Here is a 24974-nt window from a genome sequence, read left to right as displayed (position 1 = left end):
TGAATGAGATTAAACAAAGTCACCTTAAAGAGATAGAATGTTTCACAGGCAAGGAAAGACTGCTGTAGCCTAATTAGTGGTATTAGCTGTAGAGAAATGATTAGTATGGAAACAAACAAAGAAAAAGACCCGCAGAGGGATATCAGAGATGGTGGAACCGAGATTCTCACAGTTTGATCAATGTGAGATGATCAATTCTGGGACAAGAGAACTCGAGGGACCTGAGGACCATTTTGTTACAGAGCAGGGATGGTTTATCAACATCATCATGGCCTAAAAGAAACCTATCTTTGGATTCTGAACAGTCACATTCAGATAACACACTCACGCAGAAACCTGAGACTGAGGATTGGTGTATAAAGTGCTCTTCCAGTTAGAAAGCAGGGCACTGGAAAGAGGTGGGCACTTTTTTTTTTTTCGTCAATGAAAAGAAAGTGCATCCTTTGTCAATCAATGAGATGGCATCCTGGTTCATATATAGTAGCTACCATCTGACTCTGGTTGTTAGGAGTCAGTATTTCTCTCTCTGATCAATTCAATACTGACTTGACGGATCTGAGAAATTAAAAGCAAAACCCTCAACAATGATGGCCAACCAATAAGTAAGACAAGACTTTGGGGAATCTTTCTGTTTTAGGAATGTTATCTCCTTCTCCTTTAACATTTACTCCTCCAGTAAAATTCAATGATCAACAACAAAAAAGCAAAGAACACTAGAACTGTTTTTACAAGATTTATTTATTGTCCACTTTCCAAAGGAATGATAGTAACAAAAAAATCGAAAGACACCTTATTAAAAGCATTTATTCTTAGTACGGAGAACATAATTTCAAAATTCCCATATTGTTTTTCAAAGCATCTGTATATCCAAGACTTGCAAGTGGAATCAGAAGGGGGTATAGGAACCCCCCCCCCCAACAAAAAAAAGGTGGTGAAGAGAATTCAGAAACAAGTTGGTTCCATTCTACTTAAAACATTTACAATTTTAAATAAGACAATGGGTAAGTCCATGAAAATTTTCTGAGAGAACAAAACTTCCATCTTCTTGGAAAGATTGAGGCAGTCAAAGAAATCTGAAAAACACCTGGTGTAAGTATGATCAAGTTGCTTGCTTTCCCGGTTCCATACTGTATTTCAATGTAGAAACACCACAAATGAATGTGATAAAGTTACATCAGACACTCCATGATAATTCTGGGGCAAGGGAAGTCTCTGTTTTGTAAAACACTTGCGAAGTCAAATGCCTTAGAAGTTTTGGTCAAAAAACGGGTCTACCCTCTAGAAGAAATCATTCCGCTCCTTCCACGGCTGTTGTGGAAATAGGTTTCACATAGTATGGACCTTCACTCAGGTAAGTTCTGAGCCTCAAATAATTTGGGTTCCCAAAGATTTCTGCAATTGTCTTAGAGTTGGCAAGTGCTTTAACCAGTTCATATTTGGCATCCTTTGAAGCTTTGTCATGCTCCACAGACCGGTCCATCACATATTCCACAAACCCTGGACTATTAAACATAAGTTTCTGAGCCCAGGGTTGATTTGCGATGGCCTGAAATGGAAGGTAGAAAGAACACAACTCCTCTGAGCCTTAAGAAGTGAAATGTGTTACGTGGACAGCACAATCCTTACACAAAATTTTGGCAACATGAACCTGAAAAATGGTACTTTTTGCCTAAGAAAATTTCCTCCTGAAAATCTAACTTAAGAAAATAATCTAAATATTAAAAAGCTTTGCACATAAAGATGGTTATCATGGTGTGAAAGTTATAAATGCTTAATAGTGGAGGGTGGGTGAGTAAATTTTGGTATCTAGCAAAATTAAGTAAACATTAAGAATAATTTTTATAAAGAATAAATAAATCTATGATATGAAAAAAGTAGATCCAAATTATATTCATGGCATAATCACAACAGTGGAAACATAAAAGCAAACACTGGAGAAGACTATCCTGAAGAAATTCTGACACTTGTGCACAGGACGACATTTTGAGAATGCTCATTGTAGGCCTATTTGTAATAGAGAAGCACTGAACTCTTCATTGACAGAATGATTCACTGTCACTATACAATGAAATAATGACTTTCAATTGCCACTTTTAACATAGACAACCCCTACAAAGAGAATGTGGAAGAAGAAAATTGCAAAATGATATAAACAGCATAATACCATTTACAAAATATGAGAATATGCAAAATACTGTAATTTGTTTAAAGATACACACATATCTAGTAAAAGTATAAAATCAGGTATAGGCTTATAAACCCCGAATTCATGACAGTGATTACAGTCAGAGATGGAGGAAGAGGGAGGGGACTGACAGAGATAGGAGAGTATTACTGATGTCTGAAATATTTCACCAAAAAAAGATAAATAAAAACTAACACTAATATTAAAAGGAAATACAGAAAACATGTCTGACTTTAAGTGATTTTAAAAATTTCCACTTCGTGATCTTTTCCAAATTTTAAAATAATGAATAAACAACTTTTATGAGAGCTGATACTGCTTACCTTAACCTTGTGGGTTTGGGCAAAGCTTGCTGAAAAGATACTGAGCTAGTCTTTCAGGAATGAGGAAGAGGTTAACAAGCACAGTTGGGGAACAGTGCTGAATGCAGAGGGCACATAAAGGTCCAGAGATACGAAGCAAGCAGTTTGGTATCACTAGAGCATTAGGTGCCAGAAGGGGAATGGCGGGAAATAAGGCTCAGGAAGAAGACTAGGGCTGGGTCAAGAGAAGGCTTATTTGACGGCACATAAAGAATCTGGAATTAATTCTGTGATCCTGTAGAATCCTGTTCAAACCTCTGCCACAACACCTAAGACCCACAACAATCTCTTTACACGTCTGTCTCCCTCACTAGTCTACACTAATAGCAGAGGGCAGAAATCGCACTACACGTCTGCATATTCCGAGGGTATGACAGAGGCACTGGCTCACCATAAGTACTCATGTGGTAAACTAGCCTCGTCCCAGAAGGACCAGTGAAAATGACAAGGATGCCTACCGTGAACACTTTTAAGGCAGCACAGTGCAGTTCCGGGAAGGGCTGATTACTGATGCCACGGAAGAGCTCCAGCGGGTCCCGAGATAAAGAAGAAAACCAGGATTCTGTCATCCTCAGGAGGTCATCAGTCTGCTGCTCAGGCTACAGGACAGAAACGGAAAATCTCAAGCCTTCAGAAGTCCAGAAACCTGGGTTCTGATGGCCCTCGTCATTAATTTGCTATATGATTTCTGCTAAGTCTGGAGAAGTCTTTTCCAAATCCAGCTCAGACTTCCTCAGTTTTGCTTTGTTTTTTGTTTTATTCTGATGGGGTTGATTAGGCAATCTCTAGGTCCTCTCTCCAGTTTAAAAAAAAAATTTTTGGGGGGGTTGGGGGCGCCTGGGTGGCTCAGTCAGTTAAGTGTCTGACTTTGGCTCAGGCCATGATCTCATGGTTTGGGAGTTCGAGCGCCGTGTCAGGCTCTGTGCTGACAGCTCAGAGCCTGGAGCCTGCTTCAGATTCTGTGTCTCCCTCTCTCTCTGCCACTCCCCTGCTCGCACTCTGTCTCTCTAAAATAAATAAACGTTAAAATTAAAAAAAATGTTTTTTAAAGTTTATTCATTTTTGACAGAGAGAAAGTTGTTTTTAATTTTAATATTTATTTATTTTTGAGAGACACAGCATGAGCAGGGGAGTGGCAAAGACATAGAATGTGAAGCAGGCTCCAGGCTCTGAGCTGTCAGCACAGGGCCCCAACGTGGGGCTCAAATCCACCGTGAGATCATGACCTGAGCCGAAGTTGGACGTTTAACTGACTGAGCCACCCTGGTGCCCCCCTCTCTCCAGTTCTAATACTGGATGACTCCACTTTAACTTAAAAAATGTCACTAGTAACATAGTGAGGATTATCTTCTTTTACTAAAAGTTGAGTAATGTATTAAGTTAACCAGTATTATGTTGACTTATATAGATTTATTATCCCAAACATATCTTAATGTCCTTCATTAATTTCCCAGTGTACTTACTGGTAAATAAAAAATAGATGAAATTGCATCCAAACACCTAATTTTGAGTTCTGTTGAGGCATTTTTTGCTTGATATCCTATTTTCACGAGCAAGCGTTCAAAGCGAGTTCCTTTGAAAGATAATAAAATATTTTTTATTGTGGTAAAATACACATAAAATAAAATTTATCATTTTAACCATTGTTAAGTATATAGCTCTGTGGCATCAACCATTATTACTATCCATCTGCAGAACTCTTTCATCATCTCAAACTGAAACTCTGTTCTCTCCGTGTCGCCTACGTCCATCCCGATTACCAGTATTTCACTTTCTGTCTTTGTATATTTGACTACTTTAAGTGCCTTATATAAGTAGAATCATATAATACTTATCTTTTTGAGTTCCACTTATTGCACTTAGCATAATGTCTTCAAGGTCTCTACATATTACAGCATGGATAAGAATTTCATTTCCTTTCTTTTTTAAATAAATTGTTTTCATGTTTATTTATTTGTGAGAGAGAGGGCGGGGGGTAAGGGTGGAGAGGGAGAGGGAGACACAGAATCTGAAGGAGGCTCTAGGCTCTGAGCTATCAGCACAGAACTCACAAACTGCAAGATCATGACATGAGCTGAAGTCAGAAGCTTAATCAACTAAGCCACCCAGGTGCCCCGAGAATTTCATTTCCCTTTTAAGGCTGGATATTTCATTGTACATATATACTAGATTTTCTTTATCCATTCATCCATCAGTGAACATTCGGATTGTTTCTACCTTTTTTGTCTATTGTGAATAATGTTGTTATGAATACAGGTGTATAAATATCTTCTGAGTCCCTTTCAATCCTTTTGCATGTATATCCAGAAGTGTATTTTTGGATCATATGGTAATTCAATGTACTATTTTTTGAGGAACCACCATAATGTTTTCCACGGCAGCTCTACCATTTTACCTTCCCACCAAATATGTACCAGGGTCCCAATTTCTCTACAACCTTGTCAACACTTGTTATTTTTGTCATTTTTCTGTCATTATAAGCCATCCTAATGAGTGTGAAGTGAATGATAAATTTTTTTAAAAGTATGCTTTCATATACTATGACATCTACCAACCTAAACCAACACAAAATTAAACATATAGTCAGATGGGGTGTCTGGGTGGCTCAGCTGGTTAAGCGTCTGACTTTAGCTCAGGTCATGATCTCACAGTTTGTGAGTTCAAGCCTTGTAATGGGCTCTGGGCTGACAGTGTGGAGCCTGCTTGGAATTCTCTCTCTGCCCCTCCCGTGCTCTTTCTCTCTCTAAAAATAAATTAAGAATTAAAAAAAAAACCTTAAAAACCAAAAACATGTAGTCAGACACCAAGTGACAGGCCAAAAACACACATTCATATGCAATACCGCATTTACAAAAGACAAAGTGTAGACATTTTGGAATTAAAGGCCCTGGATTTGAGTAGCAAATCCAGTCTGTATGCTCTAAAAAAATTTTAACTTCTCTGAGTTTCAGCTACCTTATCTGTAAAATGAGAATGCATAATATGTTCTTTGCAGGGCTCTATAAGGAGTACATGTATTACATAAAAGCACTTAGAAAAGTACATTAATAAGGGTATCAACTCTGATACACAGCGGCACATTAATTTTCAACATCTACTCTGTATGGGTTTTAACTGTGCCCATATTAGTTTCTGTATAGGATTCACAGTCCTTTAAATTACTCACAGATGTATGTAAGCGATGAATGATGGGAACCTACTCCCAACGCCAAGAGCACACTGTATACACTGTATGTTAGCTAACTTGACAATAAATTATATTTAAACAAGTAAATAAATAAAAATAAAGATTCCATAAAGATTAATAAGTAAATAAATTACTCACTGATGTGCCTTTAAAGTGTCATTATTAACATAAAATTGGTAACAAATTTTTGTTTCTTTTTCTTCCTGGACATTACAAATATAAAACAAATGTGTGTTTTCACTAAATATTCACAATCCCAAGAAGCAGTTGTTTCTCCTTCTTATGAAGGAGAAAATAAGACCTGGAGTAATGAAGTGAGGGTATGACGTTCAAAAAGCTAAGTCAGTGTTGGAACTGGAACATGAATCCAGGTCTCTGGACTCTAGTCCATGGTCTCTGGACCTTGAACACTATCAAAGAAGGTATAGACGGGACACAGTACTTGGTCTAGCCTGGTAAAAAATAAATAAACAAATAAAAATTCAGAAATAATTATGAGACTTTCTAGAGATGAGTTCAAGATCACAGTAAAAAGACTGCCATCTGTAAGAATAGTTTCTACAACGTAATTAATGTACCAGCAAGTGAGCTTATATATTGAATCCTTGCCAAAAATGAAAATACCCCTAAAGAAAGCCAAAATAAGTCATACCAACCTGTTTTTTGTAAAACTTGTTTTCCTTCAACATTGGATCCCAGGATTCCAATTGTGTCCACTGCTACACCAATCATGGTGGGGTCCTGACTTTCTGTCATTTCAAAGACTTTTTCCACAAAGACAGGATAACGCTCACAGATCTGTTGAGGACTATCCACGATAGCTAGGTTTCCAAAAAACTTCACAAACCCTAAAGATATTTTCAAAAATATATGTTTTTACAAAACGTTATTATTCTGAGAGAGTGCACAAGCACTGGAGTGGGGGAGGGGCAGAGCAAGAGAGAAAGAGAGAATCCCAAGCAGGCTCTGTGCTGTCTGCCCAACACAGGACTCAGTCTCACTAACCATGAGATCATGATCTGAGCCAAGATCAAGAAGAGCAGGACATTTAACTGCCTGGGCCACCCATGTGCCCTACAAAAATACATGTTAATATAGAAGGAAGGCCACATAAATTGCGGGCCCTATGTTTTTATAGGAACGATAATAAACTACAGGCCAGGAAGGGGAGAATGGTTACACACTGTTCTCTGTTGCCTAGAAATCAGACCTTAAGGAGATACGGAAGTATCTGGGATGTGTGTTCCTGAGAACAGAGACTGCAGGGTGTCAGTGGAGTGGGGGTCAAATGCTGAAGCACTGCCATGTACGAGAGGAAGAGCAAAGGACAAGGACCCCTGGAGACAAATTATAGGAAGGCAAGTTTGGAGTGATTGTTAGGAAGAATTTTTTTTTTTTCTTTTTTTAAAGTAAGCTCTATGCCCAGTGTGGGGCCTGAACTCACAACCCTGAAATCAGGAGTTGCATGCTCTATCAGCTGAGCTAGTCAAGTGCCCCAGGAAATTTTTAAACAGAGATGTTCATCAATGAAGTAAGCTAGGCTACCTAAGAAGGAATAAATTTACAATTTCTGCAAGTGCTCAAGGAAAACTAATTAACCATGCCCTAGGACAGAATGGCTAGAATAGATCCTATATTAAAGATTCCAAGAGATTTGATGAATTAGTGAAATATATTGTAAATGTCATTAGTAGTATTTAAAAAAAAAATTTTTTTTTTAATATTTTTATTTATTTCTAGGAGAGAGAGAGAGACAGCGTGAGCAGGGGAGGGTCAGAGAGAGAGGGAGTCACAGACTGAAACAGGCTCCAGGCTCTGAGCTGGCAGTCAGCACAGAGCCCGACGCAGGGCTTGAACCCACGAACCGCGAGATCATGACCTAAGCGAAAGTCGGACGCCTAACCGACTAAGCCACCCAGGCACCCCTTAAAAAATTTTTTTTAATGTTTAAATGTTTATTTTTGAGAGAGAAAGAGAGTGTGAGCAGGGGAGGGGCAGAGAGAGAGAGGGAGATACAGAATTTGAAGCAGGCTCCAGGCTCTGAGCTATCAGCAGAGGCTGATGTAGGGCTTGAACCCACAGACTGTGAGATCATGACCTGAGCCAAAGTCAGTCATTTAAACCAACTGAGCCACCCAGTCATCCCATTGGTAACATTTTTATTTATGTTGCTTTTGACTGAGGTTCAAAGGAAACTATCCTAATACTCTAAACAGCAATGGTATTTCTAGAAAATCAGAATCAACAATACATGGCTCCCAGGGCAATCTATTCCACCTCATTAAGAGGCTATGGGTATCATGTAAAGGGATCTGCTCTGGGAGCACCTGGGTGGCTCAGTCAGTTAGGCATCTGACTTCAGTTCAGGTCATGATTTCACAGCTTGTGGGTTAGAGCCCCACATCTGGCTCTGTGCTGACAGCTCAGAATCTGGAGCCTGCTTCAGATTCTGTTTCTCTCTCTGCCCCTCCCCCACTCACACACTGTCTCTCCCTCTCTCTCTCTCTAAATAATCATTAAAAAAACAAATATGAAGCGATCTACTCTATAGAAAATAATCTATGGCCTCTCCTTTCAGAGATAACTCAGACACAAAACATGCACCATTATTTTCACAGAAATCAGTATTTCTTACCTGGCAAATAGAAGCTAGAGAAAGGGTCTGAATCTGCCCCAACAATTATATTAGAAATCTGATCAATCACTCCTTCTTGAGAAAGGTACTGTCGTCCATGTTGAGTATATGCCAGTGATGTCACCATTTCTATACAGGTGGCTCTAAAATGCCAAAATTTTGCATGTGATTAACATAGTTTATAAACTGCTTTCATAGGTTATATTACTTAATTCTTTTAATCTGAAAAGTCAGTAATCCTGGCTACTTTTCATATGAGGACACAAGAATGAGAAAGCTGCGGTGATTCATCCAGAATCACAAGGCAGTGTTTAGATTTAAATTCTGATCTTTTGACTTGAGGCCCATTACTGTTTCCACTATAATAGTGCTGCTTCTTCAAAGATTTTTTTTTATTTTTATTTTGAAATGTCACACATATAGGAAATTCATCAGTACCAGTCATGGAGGTAAGCCTCCATGTACCCATAATCCTGATTGGATAGCTATCAAGATTCTGCCTTACATAACATTTTTGACAATATTTTGTTTTAAATCTTTTTTCCTCCATTTTTGCTAAATTATTTTAAAGCAAATTCTAGTCATCTTGCCATTTATCCCTGCATACTTCAGTATGCATCTTTAAAGATATGAACAGTTCCTCACACAATTATAATGCTATTTCTACATATTTTAAAAATTGATAAAAATTCTTGGTATCATCTAATATCTACCCATGATCAAATTTCTGCAAATAATTTTAAAAAGTATTTTTATAGTTGAAGTATTTTAACAGACGATTTGAAGAGTTTTTTTTCTGCTACAAAATTTGATGTAAGGCTAAAAATTTTTTTTTAATTAATTTCCTTATTAGGAATGCTTTGAAACAATGTAACTCAAATGCTTTGAAACAGTGTAACTCGTGACTTATGCATAGGAGTTCAACTAATTCAGTCACATTTAAAAACTCTAACAATCAGAAAATCATGTAAGGAGGGGCCCCCAGGTGGCTGAGTCAGTTAAGCCACCCAGGCTTTGACTCTGGTCATGATCTTGTGGGTTTGAGCCCTGCATTAGGCTCTGTGCTGATGGCTGGGAACCTGGAGCCTATTTCGGATTCTCTGTTTCTGTCTCTGTCTCTCTCTGTCCCTTCCCTGCTTGTGCTGTCTCTCTCAAAAATAAATAAACATTAAAAAAAAATCACATAAGAAAAACAAAAACCTGTGTGCACAAAGATGATTAACTATAGTGCTAATGTAACAACAAAATACTTGAAGCAAACCAAGTGTTCAACAGTGAGAATGTATTAGTAAACTGTGGAATAGCAACAAGATAACATTGGTAGATATTAAACGTGATGTAGGGAGTAGGGGGCTGGGAGGGAAGAACCTAGAAGTAACATTTCTTTGAGGACCTATGTCAACCAATGTAATGGTCTATTCATTTAATCTTCATATCTTTTTTTTTTAAATGCTTTTATTTATTCCTGAGAGAGACAGAGAGTGCAAGTGGGAGTGGGGCAGAGAGAGAGAGAGCCCAATGCAGGGCTCAAACTTGTCAACCTTGAGATCATGACCTGAGCTGAAGTCGGATGCTTAGCCGACTAAGCCACCCAGCTGCCCCAATCCTCGTATCTTCTTTGAGAGTTGTTACTGTTCCATTTGAGAGATGAGGAAATGGAGGTGTAGAAAGGTTATAATAATTTGTCCCAGGTCAAACAGCTAATAAGTAGCAGAAATGCATCCACAGCCAAGTCTTGCTCATTTTCAAAAGCCCATGTTTTTTCCATAACACCTTAGTGCTATTATTTAACAAAACCAAAAATGTATAGGATAACATTTGTAAGTAATACAAAATGACAGTTATCATGTGACTGAAAAAGCACACATGTCCAAGGGAATAGAGTTAATCTAAAGTAGGTGGATGCTCATGGGAGGCTCTGCTAAGTTTCAGTATATTGTCAGGACATAACCCGAACAATTTCTAAAGACCCCTTCTTCAGGACAGTGTTCAAGAGATTGCAACCCAGGCCCAGGCTCTAATAGGAAAGATTGCTTACATCCCAAAGCTGTTTCCCGGACCTCCCAAAGAAGATTTTGCTTTAAGAACGCTCTCCGTCAACATACCTGACCAGCACATCCTCCCCAGTCAGCTCTCTGAGGAGCTGGGTTACCAATCCACTGGTGGTGCAATAGCTTAAAGATTCTGGTGATACAGAAGAAATCTCCACAATTAACTGAAAGAAAAAAACAGAAAAAGCAGAAAGGTGAAAACAGCCCCAATCCTGTTAGATCTCATTTTAAATTATAGGACTAGGTACTTTATATAACTGAATTTTTTTTTTTTTTTAGATCCATTATTTGTCTCCACAAACGGAAGAATGTCACTGAACCTGTGAGAGATTATTTTGGCACAGAAATATTCAAATATTCCATTATGTTTATTATGTGTGTTTTTTTCTCTTAAATCATCAAGCCATAAATCAGGGTACAAAAGCCTGAATCAGCAGTAAGACTGTTAAAAATCATTCATTCATCCATACATTCTATCAGTCAGTCAATTACTTACTCATTCCACAAGTATGTCCTGAGGGCTAACTGAGAGATATAGGACACTGAAGGATTTTAGGCAGAGGAATGACAGAACCAAATTTGAATTTTTAACAGATCATCCTGACTGCATCTGAAAATAGACCAATGGTGTCAAAAATGGATGAGACCAGTTGAGATGCAAATACAATAGTAGTCCAGGTGAGAGATACTGGTAGCTTAGACTAGGGTGGTTGTGGTTATACCAAGGAAGACAAATGCATGGGTATAAGTAAAACCGGCACAATATGATGACCTAATGGATATGTGGCAGGGAGAATCGAGTGTCACAGGGAATAAGCTCAAGTTCTAATACCCAACTATGCTGACTGTGATACAGGACCAATTTGTTGCTCTTGTTTTTTTATTGGAGAACAGGCTGGGTTAAGAAGCTTAGGAGTTTGGTTTTAGTATGAGAGGAAGGACTAAAATACATAGGTCCAAAGGGGGAACAGTGAGTAAGCAGTTGAACATGAGGGTCTGAGCTAAGAAGAGAGGTCGGGGGTGGGCACCTGGGTGGCTCAGTCAGTTGAGTGTCTGACTTTGGTTTGGGCTCAAGTCATGATCTTGTGGTTCGTGGGTTTGAGCCCTGCATTGGGATCTGTGCTGAGTGTAAAGTCTGCTTGGGATTCGCACTCTCTCCTTCTCTCTCCGCCCCTGCTCCAACTGTGTGCTTGTGTGCACGCGCGCTCTCTCTCTCTTAAAATAAATAAATAAACTTAAAACAAAAAAAGAAGAGAGGTCTGGGTTGGTTTATGGAGTCATCTCATTTAGATGGGAACTGAAATCATAAGATGAATAAAATTGCCTGGAAATGAATATACAGTGAGAACAGGGTTTGGGAATTCACTTTTATGAACTTCAACAATTAAAAGGATAATTGAGGATAATGAGCCAGGAGACTGAGAAGAAACAGCTTGAGAGGCAGAAGGGAAGTCAGGTTAGGATGGTGTTAAGACATGCAAAGTAAGAAAGTGTTTTGAACAGGGAATTAGACTGTCTAGGGTTCCATATTGAATATGCAGCCTATTAACTGTGTGGTCTGGGTCAGCTATTCCATCAGTAGTGAGGTTAATGGTAATAATGTATACAGTTTACTGCAAAAGTTGAAGACAATGTATGTGGGGATTTAGTATAATACTAAGTACAAAGTCAGTGCAAATAAGAGCCATTTCTTCATCGACCTACTACAACTATTTCAAAGTCTAGTGTTAATATTATCTACTCTATTATAGTAGTTAATATAGCGTACCGTAAATCTTTTTCACAGGACTGTCTCACACACCAGGCTGGGAGCTCGCCCCCACATCTCCAGCATCAAATACAGAGCCTAACACAGACTACCTACTCCATAAATGCATGGCAACCAAGCCATCTTGCCTTCCAGTGCAAGCTCTGCTGCATTCCAAACCGTAGGCATCAGAAAGCATGCTTTTAGTCTTACCTCATACACTCTGTATCGAACAATGTCATTTGTTTTCATGACACTTTTCAAATCATCCAGCAGATTGCTTTCAAACAAAGCCTCCAGTCCAGCTTGGGTTAACGATATTCTTGACAGGGATTTAATGGCCTTATAAATAAGGAAAGAAAATGTCTCTTAAGTCATAAAAGTGCAGAATGTTAATGTCTACTTCATGATATTGATGTGAAATCAGTGTATGGAATTCATCTTGCCCAATGAGCATGTGCTATGTTTCAGCTATCGTTATTTAAAACTGAAAAAGACACACAGTATTCCCTATAGAAAACAGATATGTACGTTTTTTTTTCTTATCAAGCAACCTAATATAACCTCTGTGATGGATAATTTAGATATGCTTATTCTAGAAAAAAAGAAAGGGTTTACTGGTACTTATTCAAGACCTTTTATGTATCTGATACCATCTACATGAGGTTGTGAAAACAACTATACAACCATTGGTACTAAACTTTCACCTCTCAATCCAGAAGGCCTTTCTTTGTTTTTCAGGATACCGTGCATGTTTAAGCTGATGGTTGTAGGTGACTCACCGCTTTAGCTACAGACAGATTGTCTCCACCAATACAATAAACAATTTGTTTTAGTAATTCAGCATTATTTAGAATCTCAGTAACAGCCTCAGAATTTTCAATAATTCTTCCAACCTGAAATAAAAAAGCAATCAGAAATTCCCTTAGTGTACAGTTATTTTAGGGGTTATGGATTACAGCTATATGATGAGTCATTAAAAATTCAAAATGACCCAAATTCATTAAAGCTGAACACACTTAGGGTATAGTCACATTACTGAAAAGAAAGAAAAAAAAATAAATGGTGGATAAAGAGTTGAGACATTTTAGTTAGAGAAAACAATACAAATGTTAGTTCCATCAACTAGAAAATTAACTTCTTTGAACCTAATTTCTTATTTGTAAAATAAGAATACAATACTTAACTGCAGGACTGTTATGAAGATTAAATGAGATTAAATAGGAAAAGCATATACTACGGTGTCTGGCACATAAATGGTCAAAGAATAAATCAATACTTTCCGCATTTTTGTTGAATTAACACTTCTAGAGGAGAAAAGGAACAGTACTTGAAAACCTACTGGATAACTAACTGCGCAGGTCCTAACATCTCAACAAGATAATCTTGATCAGCAGCTCTTTACCCAAATAGTAGGGTACTTTGGTCACCCAGGTGACGAGAGTTACCATCTCAATTTCTTGATTTAAGTGACCTTTACAATAGTACTTTTTCATGCCACTATAATAAGACCTAACATGGCAATACTTTCTCTAGACTAGGAGCTCTTTGAAGGGAAGAAATAGGCTTCATTTATCTTGGCAGCTTTAACAGTATATGGTACAATCCCTGGCATGTAAAAGGATCAGTCAGTATTTGATGAATGACTATTTCAGACAACATTTTTTTTTTTTTTTTTTTGAGATTTAACACTTTAATAACGACTCCTCCGCAGCCCAATGGGGCAGTTACCGCACCATGTCTCATGGCAGCGCCCAAAGTGCACCCCACTCACCACAGGGGCGGCCGATAGGGGGCCCTGAGGACACAGAGCGCCCTCCCTGCACGCTGGCCTGGCCAGGCCCGCATGGCAGGGCTTCTCCTCAGAGCGGTGGCCAAACCCGAGTGTCCCTTCTCTCCGGGGGCCAAAGGGCAGGACACAGTGCCAGCCCACCCTGCCCCTCCACTCGCTCTGCCCCGAGAGCCTACACAGACAGCCCTCGGAGGCACCGACCGGCCCGCAGGCCACCCCACGTGGCCTGGGCTGAGCGGCCTCTCCCAGGAGGCGGCTCCATCCCGGAGGGCCACGATGGCGGCAGGCGTCCACCCATAGTGAGCCACCAGGCCCAGCTGTTCCTGACCCCTGATCCTGGGGGGAGGCGGCTAGAGCCCCGTCAGGTCCACAATGGCCTTGATTAAGATGGCGTCATCGCGCACGTAGGAATTCTTAGCCTCCATCTTGGAAACAGGGCAGAAGAGGGGGCAGCCACTCGCGATGTTCATGTCACTGACCGGCCTCTGGAAAGAGGACGAGGTCACATCGGGTCTAAAGGCATCGATCACATGCTCCCGGTTGTTCTGGTCAAGCAGCATTAAGGTCAGCTTAGCAGAACTTCTTACTTTAGTTTATTCCCCCTGGTTATAGTTAGCTATGCACACTAGAATAGACACTTCTTAGGGACAGAGAGAGATCATATTTTCTTCATCTTTCTGTCTTTGGCACCCAACATAGAGCCTGGTCCAGAGCAGGTGGTCAGTAAATGTCAGCTCCCTTATTATGTGCTAGTAAAATTTCATACCTGGGACAGAGTGAGAATTTTTACGGAATCATTGGGGTGAGTCAGTCCCCTCTGCAGGTCAACCTTGAGGTTCCGGGCCACGTGAACTGGCTCCATAGCTTGGAGCAATCTCTCCAGAATGGATACACACAAAGTGGTCTGTTCCCTAAAGGAGACAACATAGATCTCATTAGTTTGTGTCCTGCAAGGTAGGAAGTAACAACCTATTAATATCTGAAGACTGGCTCAGTGAGGATTACTTATACACAGACTTCCCTTTAAAAACACTAGCTTCTACTAATTTATTAAGGATTTACTAAGCATCTATTATGTGCCATGCTTATGCTGGGGCTACAAAGAAGGATAACACATATTCTCTAACCTCAATGAGCATAGTCTAATGGAAAATACAGAAAAACAGAAAGGCAACTATAATCCAGGTAGACAAATGCTATAGGTTAGGGCTGGAAGATGTGGGAGCTCAAAAAAGAACACAGAGTTCTGGGAGGCCTCCCAGAAAGGTAATGCCTGAGCTTAATTAAAAAAAAAAAAAAAAAAAAAAAGTGGGAATTATCTAGGAGGACAAAGGTGTTCCAAGTAGAGGGACACATAAAGGGCACAGAGGACAGAGACAGCGTTATATATTCAAGGAAGTACAAGAAACTTCATATGACTGGGATACAAATGGGAGAAGAGGGGGGAGAAGGTAAAAGGGGAAGGATGAATGGCAAGAAATGAAATGAGAAAGAAGCACAAGAAGCCAGATTCTGCTAGGCCATTTTTTGTCATGCTACAGAATTCAGACTTTTTGCACAAGGCAATGGCAAGCCATGAAGTGGTTTTAAGCCAAGAAGTAACATGATGATATCTGACTTGAGGAAACCACTCTGCATCAGTTGGAGAAAGAATTTTTCAGTTAGAAGGCAGGTGAAGAAGTGAAACAGGGGAGTCGCAGGGGTCATGGAGAAGAGGGAAAAGATTCAGGAGCAATTAAAGTGGTAAATTAATCAGAATTTGATGACTACTAGTTGTAGATATACAAGGTGCTTCAAGAATAACTTCCTTTTCCTTTAACAGGTAGTACAAATAAATAGGCACTCATGTACTGCTAATAGGAGTATATGATTAAACCAATACAACCTTTCTAGAAGTCGATTAAGCAATACGTAACAAAAGCCTTCAAAATGAACCAATCTCTTTTAACCTAGGGATTGCACTTTGCATAATTGCACCTAAGGAAATAATTAAGAATGTTTATACTCAAGATAATTGAGACCATATGACCACACAAAAATTTGAACGTGAACATTCATAGTAATAGAAACACCCCAAATGTCCATCAGTTAATGAGTAGATAAATACAACCGTGTTTTGTCCATATAGTAGAATATTATACAACATGGATAAAGTGTGGAAATTTATGCTAAGTGAAAGAATTCGGACAGAAAAGGCTTCCTTTTGATGATGATTCCATTTATATCAATGTCTAGAACAGACAAATCCATAAAGACAGAAAGCAGATTCCTGGTGGCCAGGGAAGGGGCAGAGAGGAGGAATGGGGAGTGACTGTTAATGGGTATGGGTTTCTTTTCCTTTTTTAAAAACTGTGACTATATATACCATGGAATTTTCCATTTTAACCATGTTTTAAAAATGTTTATGTATTTATTTTGGGGAGAGAGACAGAGCACAAGTGGGGAGGGGCAGAGAGAGACAGAGAGAGGGAGACACAGAATCCAAAGCAGGCTCTGAGCTGCCAGCGCTGAGCCTGATGCAGGGCTCAAACACACGAGCCACGATGGGGCACCTGGGTGGCTTAGCCGGTTAAGCGTCCGACTTTCGCTTAGGTCATGATCTCGCGGTTCGGGGGTTCGAGCCCCGCGTCGGGCTCTGTGCTGACTGCCAGCTCAGAGCCTGGAGCCTGTTTCAGTCTGTGACTCCCTCTCTCTCTGACCCTCCCCTGCTCACGCTGTTTCTCTCTCTCTCTCCTAGAAATAAATAAAACATTAAAAAAACAAAAAAACAAAAAACCACACACACGAGCCACAAGATCATGATCTGAGCCAAAGTTGGACTCTCAACTGACTGAGCCACCCAGGTGCCCCTGTCCATTTTTTAATGTACAGTTCTGTGCATTAAGGTTCATTCACGTTGTTGTGCAACCATCACTATTATCTATCTCCACAACTTTTTCATCTTCCCAATGGAAACTCTGTATCTATTAAACACAAACTTCCCCTTCTCCCCTTCCCTGAGCCCTTAGCAACCACCAGTCTACTTTCCATCTCAATGAATGTCACTACCCTAGGTGCTTCATCTAAGTGGAGTCTTACAGTATTTGTCCTTTTGTGACTGGCTTATTTCACCTAGCACGATGCCTTCAAGTTTCCTCCAAGTTGTAGCAGGTGTCAGGAGTTCCTTCTTTTCAAAGCTGAGTAATACTCCATTGTATGCATATACCACACTTTGTCTATCCATTTATCTGCCAGAAGGATAGTTGAATTGCCTTTGTTATTGTAATTTTAATTTGCATTTCCCTAATGACCAATGTAGTTGGGTATCTTTTAGTATGCTTATTTGCCATCCATTTATCTTGTTCAAATACTTTTTTAAACATTTTCTAAACTGGATTCTTTCCTTGTTATATATTCTTGCAAAGATTTTTTTGTAACTTACCTTTTCACTCTTAACTGTGACCTTTGAAGAGCAGAGTATTTAATTTTGATGAAGCCCAATTTATCAATTTTTCCTTCTACAGATCATGATTTTGGTGTCACATCAAAGAAATCTTTGATCAACCCAAGGTCACGAAAATTCTTTCCTAGGTTTTCTTCTAGAAGTTTTATAGTTTTTTAGGTTTTATATTTAGGCCTATAATCCACTCTCATACATGGCTGATGGGAATATAAAATGGTACAATCATTTTGGAAAATAGGCAGTTTCTTAAAAAGTTAAACATAAACCTATCATATGAGCCATTCATTTCACTCTTAGGTATTAAAGAGAAAAGGAAGAATTTGTCTACGTAAAGGCTTGTCACAAATGTTCATAACAATGTAATTTGTAATATCATCAAACTGAAGACAACTCAAATGTTCACCAGCAGGTAAGGCTGATAAATAAATTGTGGTTCATTCATACAAGGGACTACTACTCAGCATTAAAAAGGAATGGAGGATTCATCCACACCACATAAAGTTTAAAATGAGGAGTGAAAGAAACCCAAGTACATACTGTAGGATTCCATTTGTATAAAATTCTTAAAAAAAAAAAAAAAAAAAGGCAAACTCCTCTATAGTGATCGGTGGTTGCCTGTCTGAGATGAAAAGGGATTATAAAGAGGCACAAGGAAACTTCTGGGGCTCAGAGATACCTTTGTTATTTTGATTGTGGTGATAGTTTCATGGGTATATACATATGTCAATACGTGTCAAATTGTGTATTTCATTATGTGCCTTTTATTTTATGTAAATTATATCTCAATAAAGTTTTTTTTTTTTTTTTTTAAATAAAGCAGCCATAGGTTAAACTGTATAGTGCACAAATTTCAGGTCATATGTGGCACTTTTTACCAAAAAGCCAAAGAGTTAATAATTTACAGTCTCCATGCTGTAAAGCAGTAGTCTTAGGACTTACTTTCTCTCACAAAAACTCCTGTCAAGATTCTAGATTTGTATCTAATAGATCAGATTCTAAACCAATATATAGCAACCTGGGTGGTTTAGCCAGGATAATAGATCTCAAGACTCCTCATCTGCTATCTGCAGAAGAATTATTCCCACAAATTGCAATTGGTATCTACTATGTACCCAGTTCTGAATTACCCTGTCTGTAAATTCCCATTAAAATCGTCTCCTATGGCACTGCTCCTTCATTTGGCAAAACACGTCCCCATGGACCTCATTTTTCAAACTCCCATTCATTTCAGTTCCTACCGTATCTCTGGTGTTAACCTACGGTTTGACTTTTGAAATTTTTTTTATCCACGATATAAAGTGGCCTCTTTAAAATTTATGAATCTTTTTATTTAGCCTATATTATACTATGTCCTGTACCCTAAGAGGGATATAGAGATGAACAAAGTATGGCCCCTGCCTTCAAAGAATTTTCAAACTAAAAATAAACACATAAAGAACTATAATATAATGCAACAGTGTCAAGTATCATTAACAAATAACGATAATATCTCTCAGGAGATCTGAGGACCAGTCACTTGACAAAGCAATGGCCAAGTAACACATTTTGGAAGTACTTTACCTGGCTTTAGAGAATGGACAGAATTTGGACATTTCAGTTAGAAGCACTGGCATGGACATAGTTAGGAAAGTGCCAAGTCATGCTCAAGGCAAAGTAAACGGTGTCACACGGTAGCTGAAACAGATGAAATATCTGTAGAGGAGTGGAGGAAAATGATCGAGCTGGAAAAGTAGGATGGAAATACACGGTAAGGCCCCAAATGCCAGGAAAAGAAGTCATGATTTTGTGCTGTAGACAGTGGAAAACCATGGAAAAGATATGAGCTAAATGATCCAAGAAGTTCACTGCGGTTGCAGCGTGGGAAGGGCACGCTGGCAAAGGAAGCTTAAACGTAATGAGAAGTCAGACTAATGCAATAGACTGAACAAGAGGGGAAAAATGAGGGCCTAAACTGAAGAGGACAGAAAACAAGAGATGTCATAGGCAGAACTGAATCATGCTAACTAATGGACTGAATGAAGGGGAACATGTATAAAACGGGGGTGGGAGAATCTCAGATCGTTATAGCCAAGAAAAGCCCCCTGAAATCATCCAGTGTTGATCCATCAATTTATTACCTTTTCAAGTAGAAAGGTCACTTTTGCAATTCTGGATCGCAAACATTGTTAAACTGTTTTACATTATCAAATGATCAAATACAAAGTGCCTTTTAATTAAACACTACAGATGGGCATAAAATGAAAAGAGTTGCCATCCGAAATCCCACTTTTATATTAACTGTTTCTGCTGTAGCTTTCAGTTATTCTCAATGCCATACTAGGCTGGGGCGGGGGGAGGGTCCTTAAAAACATTACATATAATGGGATCACAAACTCCTACAATGTTCTTTTCCCATTCAACATATATTAGAGATTTTCCCACGTCGCCATATACAGATCTACCTTAGTTTTTCTAATAGCGGCACAAGCATACGTATCAACGTAGCATAATTTATTTACAATCCCCTTTTCATGGATTTTAGGTTGTCTCTAGATTTTTTTTTTTTTTTTTGCTGTCACCTTCTTGATATGACTATCCCTATACATACAGTACATTTTGAGTGCGAGCATAACCTGCGTGTTCACTGCCTATGGATCAAAAGACAACGCGCGTTTAAAATGCTGATGGATCCGGCTAAGTTGCCAGGACAGGACCTGTTAAGAGGAAGAACGTCGCCGACCGGTACACGTATATTGATTGTGGCAACTCTTTCCAGGCGAGCAACCTCGCTTTCCCTCTCCAAGTCCTGTTTCAAGGATGAAGGCAGTGCGGCGAGCACACCTCATAGGCTGGACTGGAGCCCAGTGTCTGGCCTCCTGGCCCAGGGTCCTTCCCGCTAAAGGGTCAGCGATGTTTAGGCCTCACCACGACCGGGGAAAGCCGTCCCCTCCTCCCGGCTACCCTCGTCTCTCGACCTCCACTGGGGTCGTCTCACCGATGGTTCTCGTTGAGCAGGGAGAACAGCGGGCCGAGGCGCAGTTCCGCCGCTTGCTCGCGGAGCTCGCTGAGCGGCACGGTCTGCAGCACCGACTGAAGCGCGCGCAGCTCCTCCAAGGGCGCTTCCAGTCGCGACACCTCCCTGAGCAGCGCCAGCGCCTGAGCCGCCATCGTGCACCTCCCGCGGGCGCTCCGGCGGCCCGGCACACTCCGGGCTCCCGGCGCGCCTCTCCGAGCCTCGCGAGATCTGCGGGGCGCAGCCTCCCTTCCGGGCTTTCGGCAGCCACCGCGAGCTGCCGCGGCCGCTCCAATAGCGATGTGGGGCAGGCGCGCAGCGCGAGCGCCTGGGGGCCGCCAAGCCTCGCGAGACCCGGGCTGTCAGGAGCCCAGCCAACTGTTGCTGGGGGTTGCGGGGTCTCGGCCGGGCGTCATCGTGAGCGCTGTTCTGTGGCTCCTGAGGGTCGACTTTCCGGTCGGCTTGCGTATTTCCCTTCCGGAGCGAAGGCTCGTCAAGTGCCCGGCAAGCGGAGTGGGGACGATTCTGAGGTCCCACAGAAGGTTAAATGGCCTCGCGGGCGGCCTCCTGGCCCTACAGCCGCAGGCTGTCGGCTGTGGCGGTAGAGGCCGCCGCCCAGGGCACCCCAGGAGGAGCCGAGGCCATGGGCATCCTGCTCCCTGGCCAGACACGAATCAAGAGGAGGCGGAGGGTCATGCCTCTGGAAGTCAAGATGAAACTTCTAGAGAAGCTGGAAGAAGGCGTGAGTAGCACCGACGTGGGGCGCCTGTTTGGCGTCAGCGAGTCGACCGTCCACACCATTAAGAGAAATGCGAAGGCCATCGGGGCCAGCCAGCATGGAGAGTGCGTCGCCTCTGTGCTCCAAGGTGCTGTGCATTCCCCGGAACAGAAACATCGAGAAGATGGAGATGCAGTAAACCTTCTGGGTGGAGGACAAGACCGGAGGGGGCCGGCCTCTGACACCGAAGGCCATCTGCAGCCAGGCCAAACGCATTTACAAGCAGCTGGTGGAAACCGCTGGGAAGGGTAACCCGGATGTTTCATGGGAGCAAGGGATGGTTTGAGAAGTTTAGAAATTGCTACAGTCTGCGAAGTTCGAGGTTGATTGGGGAGGAAGAACCGCTGAATGCCCAGTCGGCATCCAAGTCTGTCCAAACAACTCCAGAGGCTGATCAGAGCTAGAGGCTATGTACCTCAACAGGTCTTCAGTGCCAAGGAGATGAGCCAGTTTTGGAAGTGCATGCCTTCACGTACTCTTAGGGAAAGAGACAAAAATCCTGAAAGCTTAGAGGAAGCTAAGGACAGGATTTCTCTCAATTTTTGTGGCAATGCCGCCGGTGACAAAATGACAAAACCATTGCTGCTTTATAAAGACCCTAATCCCACTTGTCTTTTGGAAAAAGATAAAAACCACCTTCCTGTATTCTGGAGATCACACCCCAAAGTACCATTAACTGCGTCCCTCTTTCTGGATTGATTTCCAAAGTGTTTTATTCATCACGCTCTGAGTTATTTATTAGAAGAAAATCTTGAGTTCAGAGTGCTGCTAATTTTGGACAAATGTCCCAGTCACCCAGAGTCATTGTTGGTCACTCATCCTAATGTTGATTTTGTGTTTCTCCCCCCACAAGGCACTAGCTGTCTTCAGCGCTTGGATCAGGGTATAATTGAAGCCTTCAGGAGGTATTACACCAAGCATGTATTTGACCACTTTGCTGACTGTATTGAAAAAATCCTTGTCTTACTTTGAGAGGAACATGGCAACAGTATGACATTGCTGATGCTTTGGTAGTGATAAAAGAGGCAATATCCATTGGATATATCCAATATCCATTGGATAACAAAACCAACTGCTCTTCATAAAGCCTGGTGGAAACTTTGGGATGATGTGAATGATTATGCATGTTCCCTAGAGCTAATGAAGAAGTTGCAAAAATCAGAGTCTGCAAAACGTATGGACTTTAAATTCATGGATATGTAAGAGGGTGAAATTATGAGGTGATCAAGTTTCAAGCTTTGGTTATAACTGAGGGAGAGTCTATATCAATAAATATGGAAGAAGACAAGACCAGAGATAAAGATGAATCTAAGGAAACAGAATGCTTTCTTATGCCAGGCCTCACGTCTCAGTGATGCTGCAATTGATAATGGATCTCTTCCTGGATCGAAGTTTGCCTTTAAAAAAGACTTTCAATAAATTGTTGAAGTTTTGCACCTATAAAGGGATGCAAAAGAACCTTCAAAATAAAGCAAAGCAGTTGAAGAAAGAAAAGACACAAAGAAGAAGTAGTGTGGATGAAGATGGATATAAAATCTGAGTCTGAAGGGGAGTCTGAATCTGAATCCCATAAGGAAGAGAAGGTAGAGAAGGAGGATAAGAAGCCTCCAGAAGAAGATCCTGGACCCTGAGGTGGTAGCACTGAGACTCTTACTATATCTGCCAAAGCCATAAATGCAGAATTGGATTTTTGGAATCTAACCTTAGAATTGAGTCTGGAGAGAGTAGAAGTGCCTGAGTTAAAGGAAGAAGAGAATCCAGAGGCAGTTTCTTCCAAGTGATGGTTCATCTCTTGCCATTCTTCCCTTCTTGCTCCAATATCACTTTCATCATGACCATCCTTAGTATCAGCCACACATCCCAATCATTTAGTCATTCAACAAACATTTATTGAGCATAAGCTGTGTGGCGTCTTGTGCTACACTTGGGGACATGATCTCAGGAAGCCATCTCAGGATCTAAGGTAAAATGGTTTGTAACAGTGGGTGCATTTCTTATTAATGTAATAGGTATAAAAGATCACAATCTTGATTTATTTTACTAGACTTTGGATATAAAGATTTTCTTAGAACCACTCAGCTTTATTTTCTCTCACCCAGTTTTTCCACAGATACTAAATTCTTCAAACACAGGTGGAGATTTTCTCTTCTTTTTTTTTTTTTTTTTTTTTTTAACGTTTATTTATTTTTGAGAGTGTGAGCAGGGGAAGGGCAGAGGGAGACACAGAATCTGAAGCAGACTCCGGGCTCCGCTTTCAGCACAGAGCCTGATGTGGAGCTCAAACCCACAAACCATGAGATATCATGACCTGAACCAAAGTCGGACACTTCACCGACTGAGCCACCCAGGCACCCCAAGATTTTCTGAGTTAACCATAGTAGTCAGTATGAGACTACTTGCTTCTGAAAAGCTGACATGGTCTTAGATTTTCCACAACACTCTTACATTACTTTTCTTTGTTAATCCTCACTTTAGACCTGTGAAGGAGGTATTAGCCCTTCCTTAAGCTCAGAGAGGCTATGTAATTTGCCTGAGTCTTCACAGCTAAATATGTAAATGATAAGATTAGGGCTACAACTGATTTATTAACCACTTTGCAAAGGAAGTGTGGGTTTTTAAGAAGTTATAGTCCCAAGGAATGAGACAGATAGTTAGCAGATAAATAAACACAAAGTCTGTGAACTGGCAGCTTGCGATCCATATTTGGCTAACAGATGTATCTTGTTTGGTCTGCCCAGTGTAAAACAATTTTGAATTGGTTTCTAGCGTTTCCCTGGCTCTTTAAGTTACTGTTTACATACAATAGACCTCACCAATAAAAGTGTGTAGTAGTTGAATTTTTTTTACTACTTGTGTAACCACTACCACAATCAAGATACAGAACAGTTCCCTTAACTGTAAGGTTACTTGTGCCCTTGCGTAGTCAGTCCCTTCCTTGCCCCAGAAATATCATTTAAAAATGAAGATATTTTCACATTTAAAAAGCTGCATTTAAAAGTTGCAAACCCTGGCAATGGGGAGAACTTTGAGCACTGCATTCTCGAAGGGCAGCAGTCAGTCATGAGCTTCCTGCTTATTTGTTTGCAGCTCCCCATGGTTGATATAAAATGCTGCCGCGGAAGTGTGTACAAAGTGCCTTGGGGAAATAGAGGACGGTGGGCTCAACCTGGGAAAAACCTGGCCCGCAGAGATGAAGTTCACAGGCAGAGCAGCTGGGAACAAATGTACTGTAAGTCCGGGAAAATTAGAAGGGAGCTCCTGGGAGGAGGAGGTGCTGTGGGGGATAGGAAGGCAGCGGCGTGTGTGTGTGTGTGTGTGTGTGTGTGTGTGTGTGCGCGCGCGCGCGCGCGCGCTTCGCTGGTTAATTTTGGCAGGATGGGCCCCTATAAAGTGGAAAGTTTTGTGTTTTGTATTAGTGTTTATGTGCTGTGGTTTCTGAAAATTTTATAGGTCTAAGAAACTTCAATCTTTTTATCTGCACATGGGACATAGGGATTTTTTTAAATCATTTTTTTATTGTTGCAGTGGGAGAGAAAATTATTATTTTTATTTTTGTAGGGGCTATAGGTCCACATATGGTGCGTGGGCTTTTTGTTTCTAGGAAGGGAATGCCCAGCGAGAATAATTACTCCCACTTTCCCTGCCCCCTCCACTAACTCCTTCTGGCCAGCCCGGCTGGGGCCTGGCTGAGCAGGAGGGCAGGTGGTGAGGGGATAGGGCACTTTAGGCCCTCAGTGCCCGCCCATCAGCTTGCAACTCAGCCTGAGGCCACAGCTCGCCACTGTGCTACTAAATTACCAGTG

At 40.9% G+C, this 24974-nt stretch overlaps 1 protein-coding gene across 2 annotated transcripts; it reads right to left on the bottom strand.

Annotated features, from left to right (window-relative positions):
* Window positions 1-788: 788 nt before the first annotated feature.
* On the bottom strand, window positions 789-20801 carry PSMD5 (proteasome 26S subunit, non-ATPase 5). 2 transcript variants are annotated; one of them, XM_039234606.1, is made up of 10 exons: window positions 20376-20801; window positions 14726-14870; window positions 12950-13063; window positions 12381-12509; window positions 10475-10584; window positions 8370-8512; window positions 6391-6582; window positions 4011-4120; window positions 3006-3146; window positions 789-1546 (listed from the first exon to the last, which is right to left on the bottom strand). In XM_039234606.1, exons 1-10 carry the CDS (start codon window positions 20546-20548, stop codon window positions 1289-1291), a joined length of 1515 nt encoding a protein of 504 aa, XP_039090537.1. In that variant the 5' UTR covers window positions 20549-20801; the 3' UTR covers window positions 789-1288. The 2 variants fall into 2 exon arrangements, with proteins under 2 accessions (XP_039090537.1, XP_039090538.1); XM_039234607.1 differs by lacking the exon at window positions 20376-20801 and adding an exon at window positions 20095-20168.
* Window positions 20802-24974: the final 4173 nt, after the last annotated feature.

The sequence above is a fragment of the Hyaena hyaena genome, unplaced genomic scaffold (genome assembly GCF_003009895.1).
Source record: "Hyaena hyaena isolate Hyena2069 unplaced genomic scaffold, ASM300989v1 scaffold_90, whole genome shotgun sequence".
NCBI lineage: Eukaryota > Metazoa > Chordata > Mammalia > Carnivora > Hyaenidae > Hyaena > Hyaena hyaena.
The sequence above is the reverse complement of the archived record's forward strand: the minus strand, read 5'-3'. Positions and strand labels throughout refer to the sequence as shown.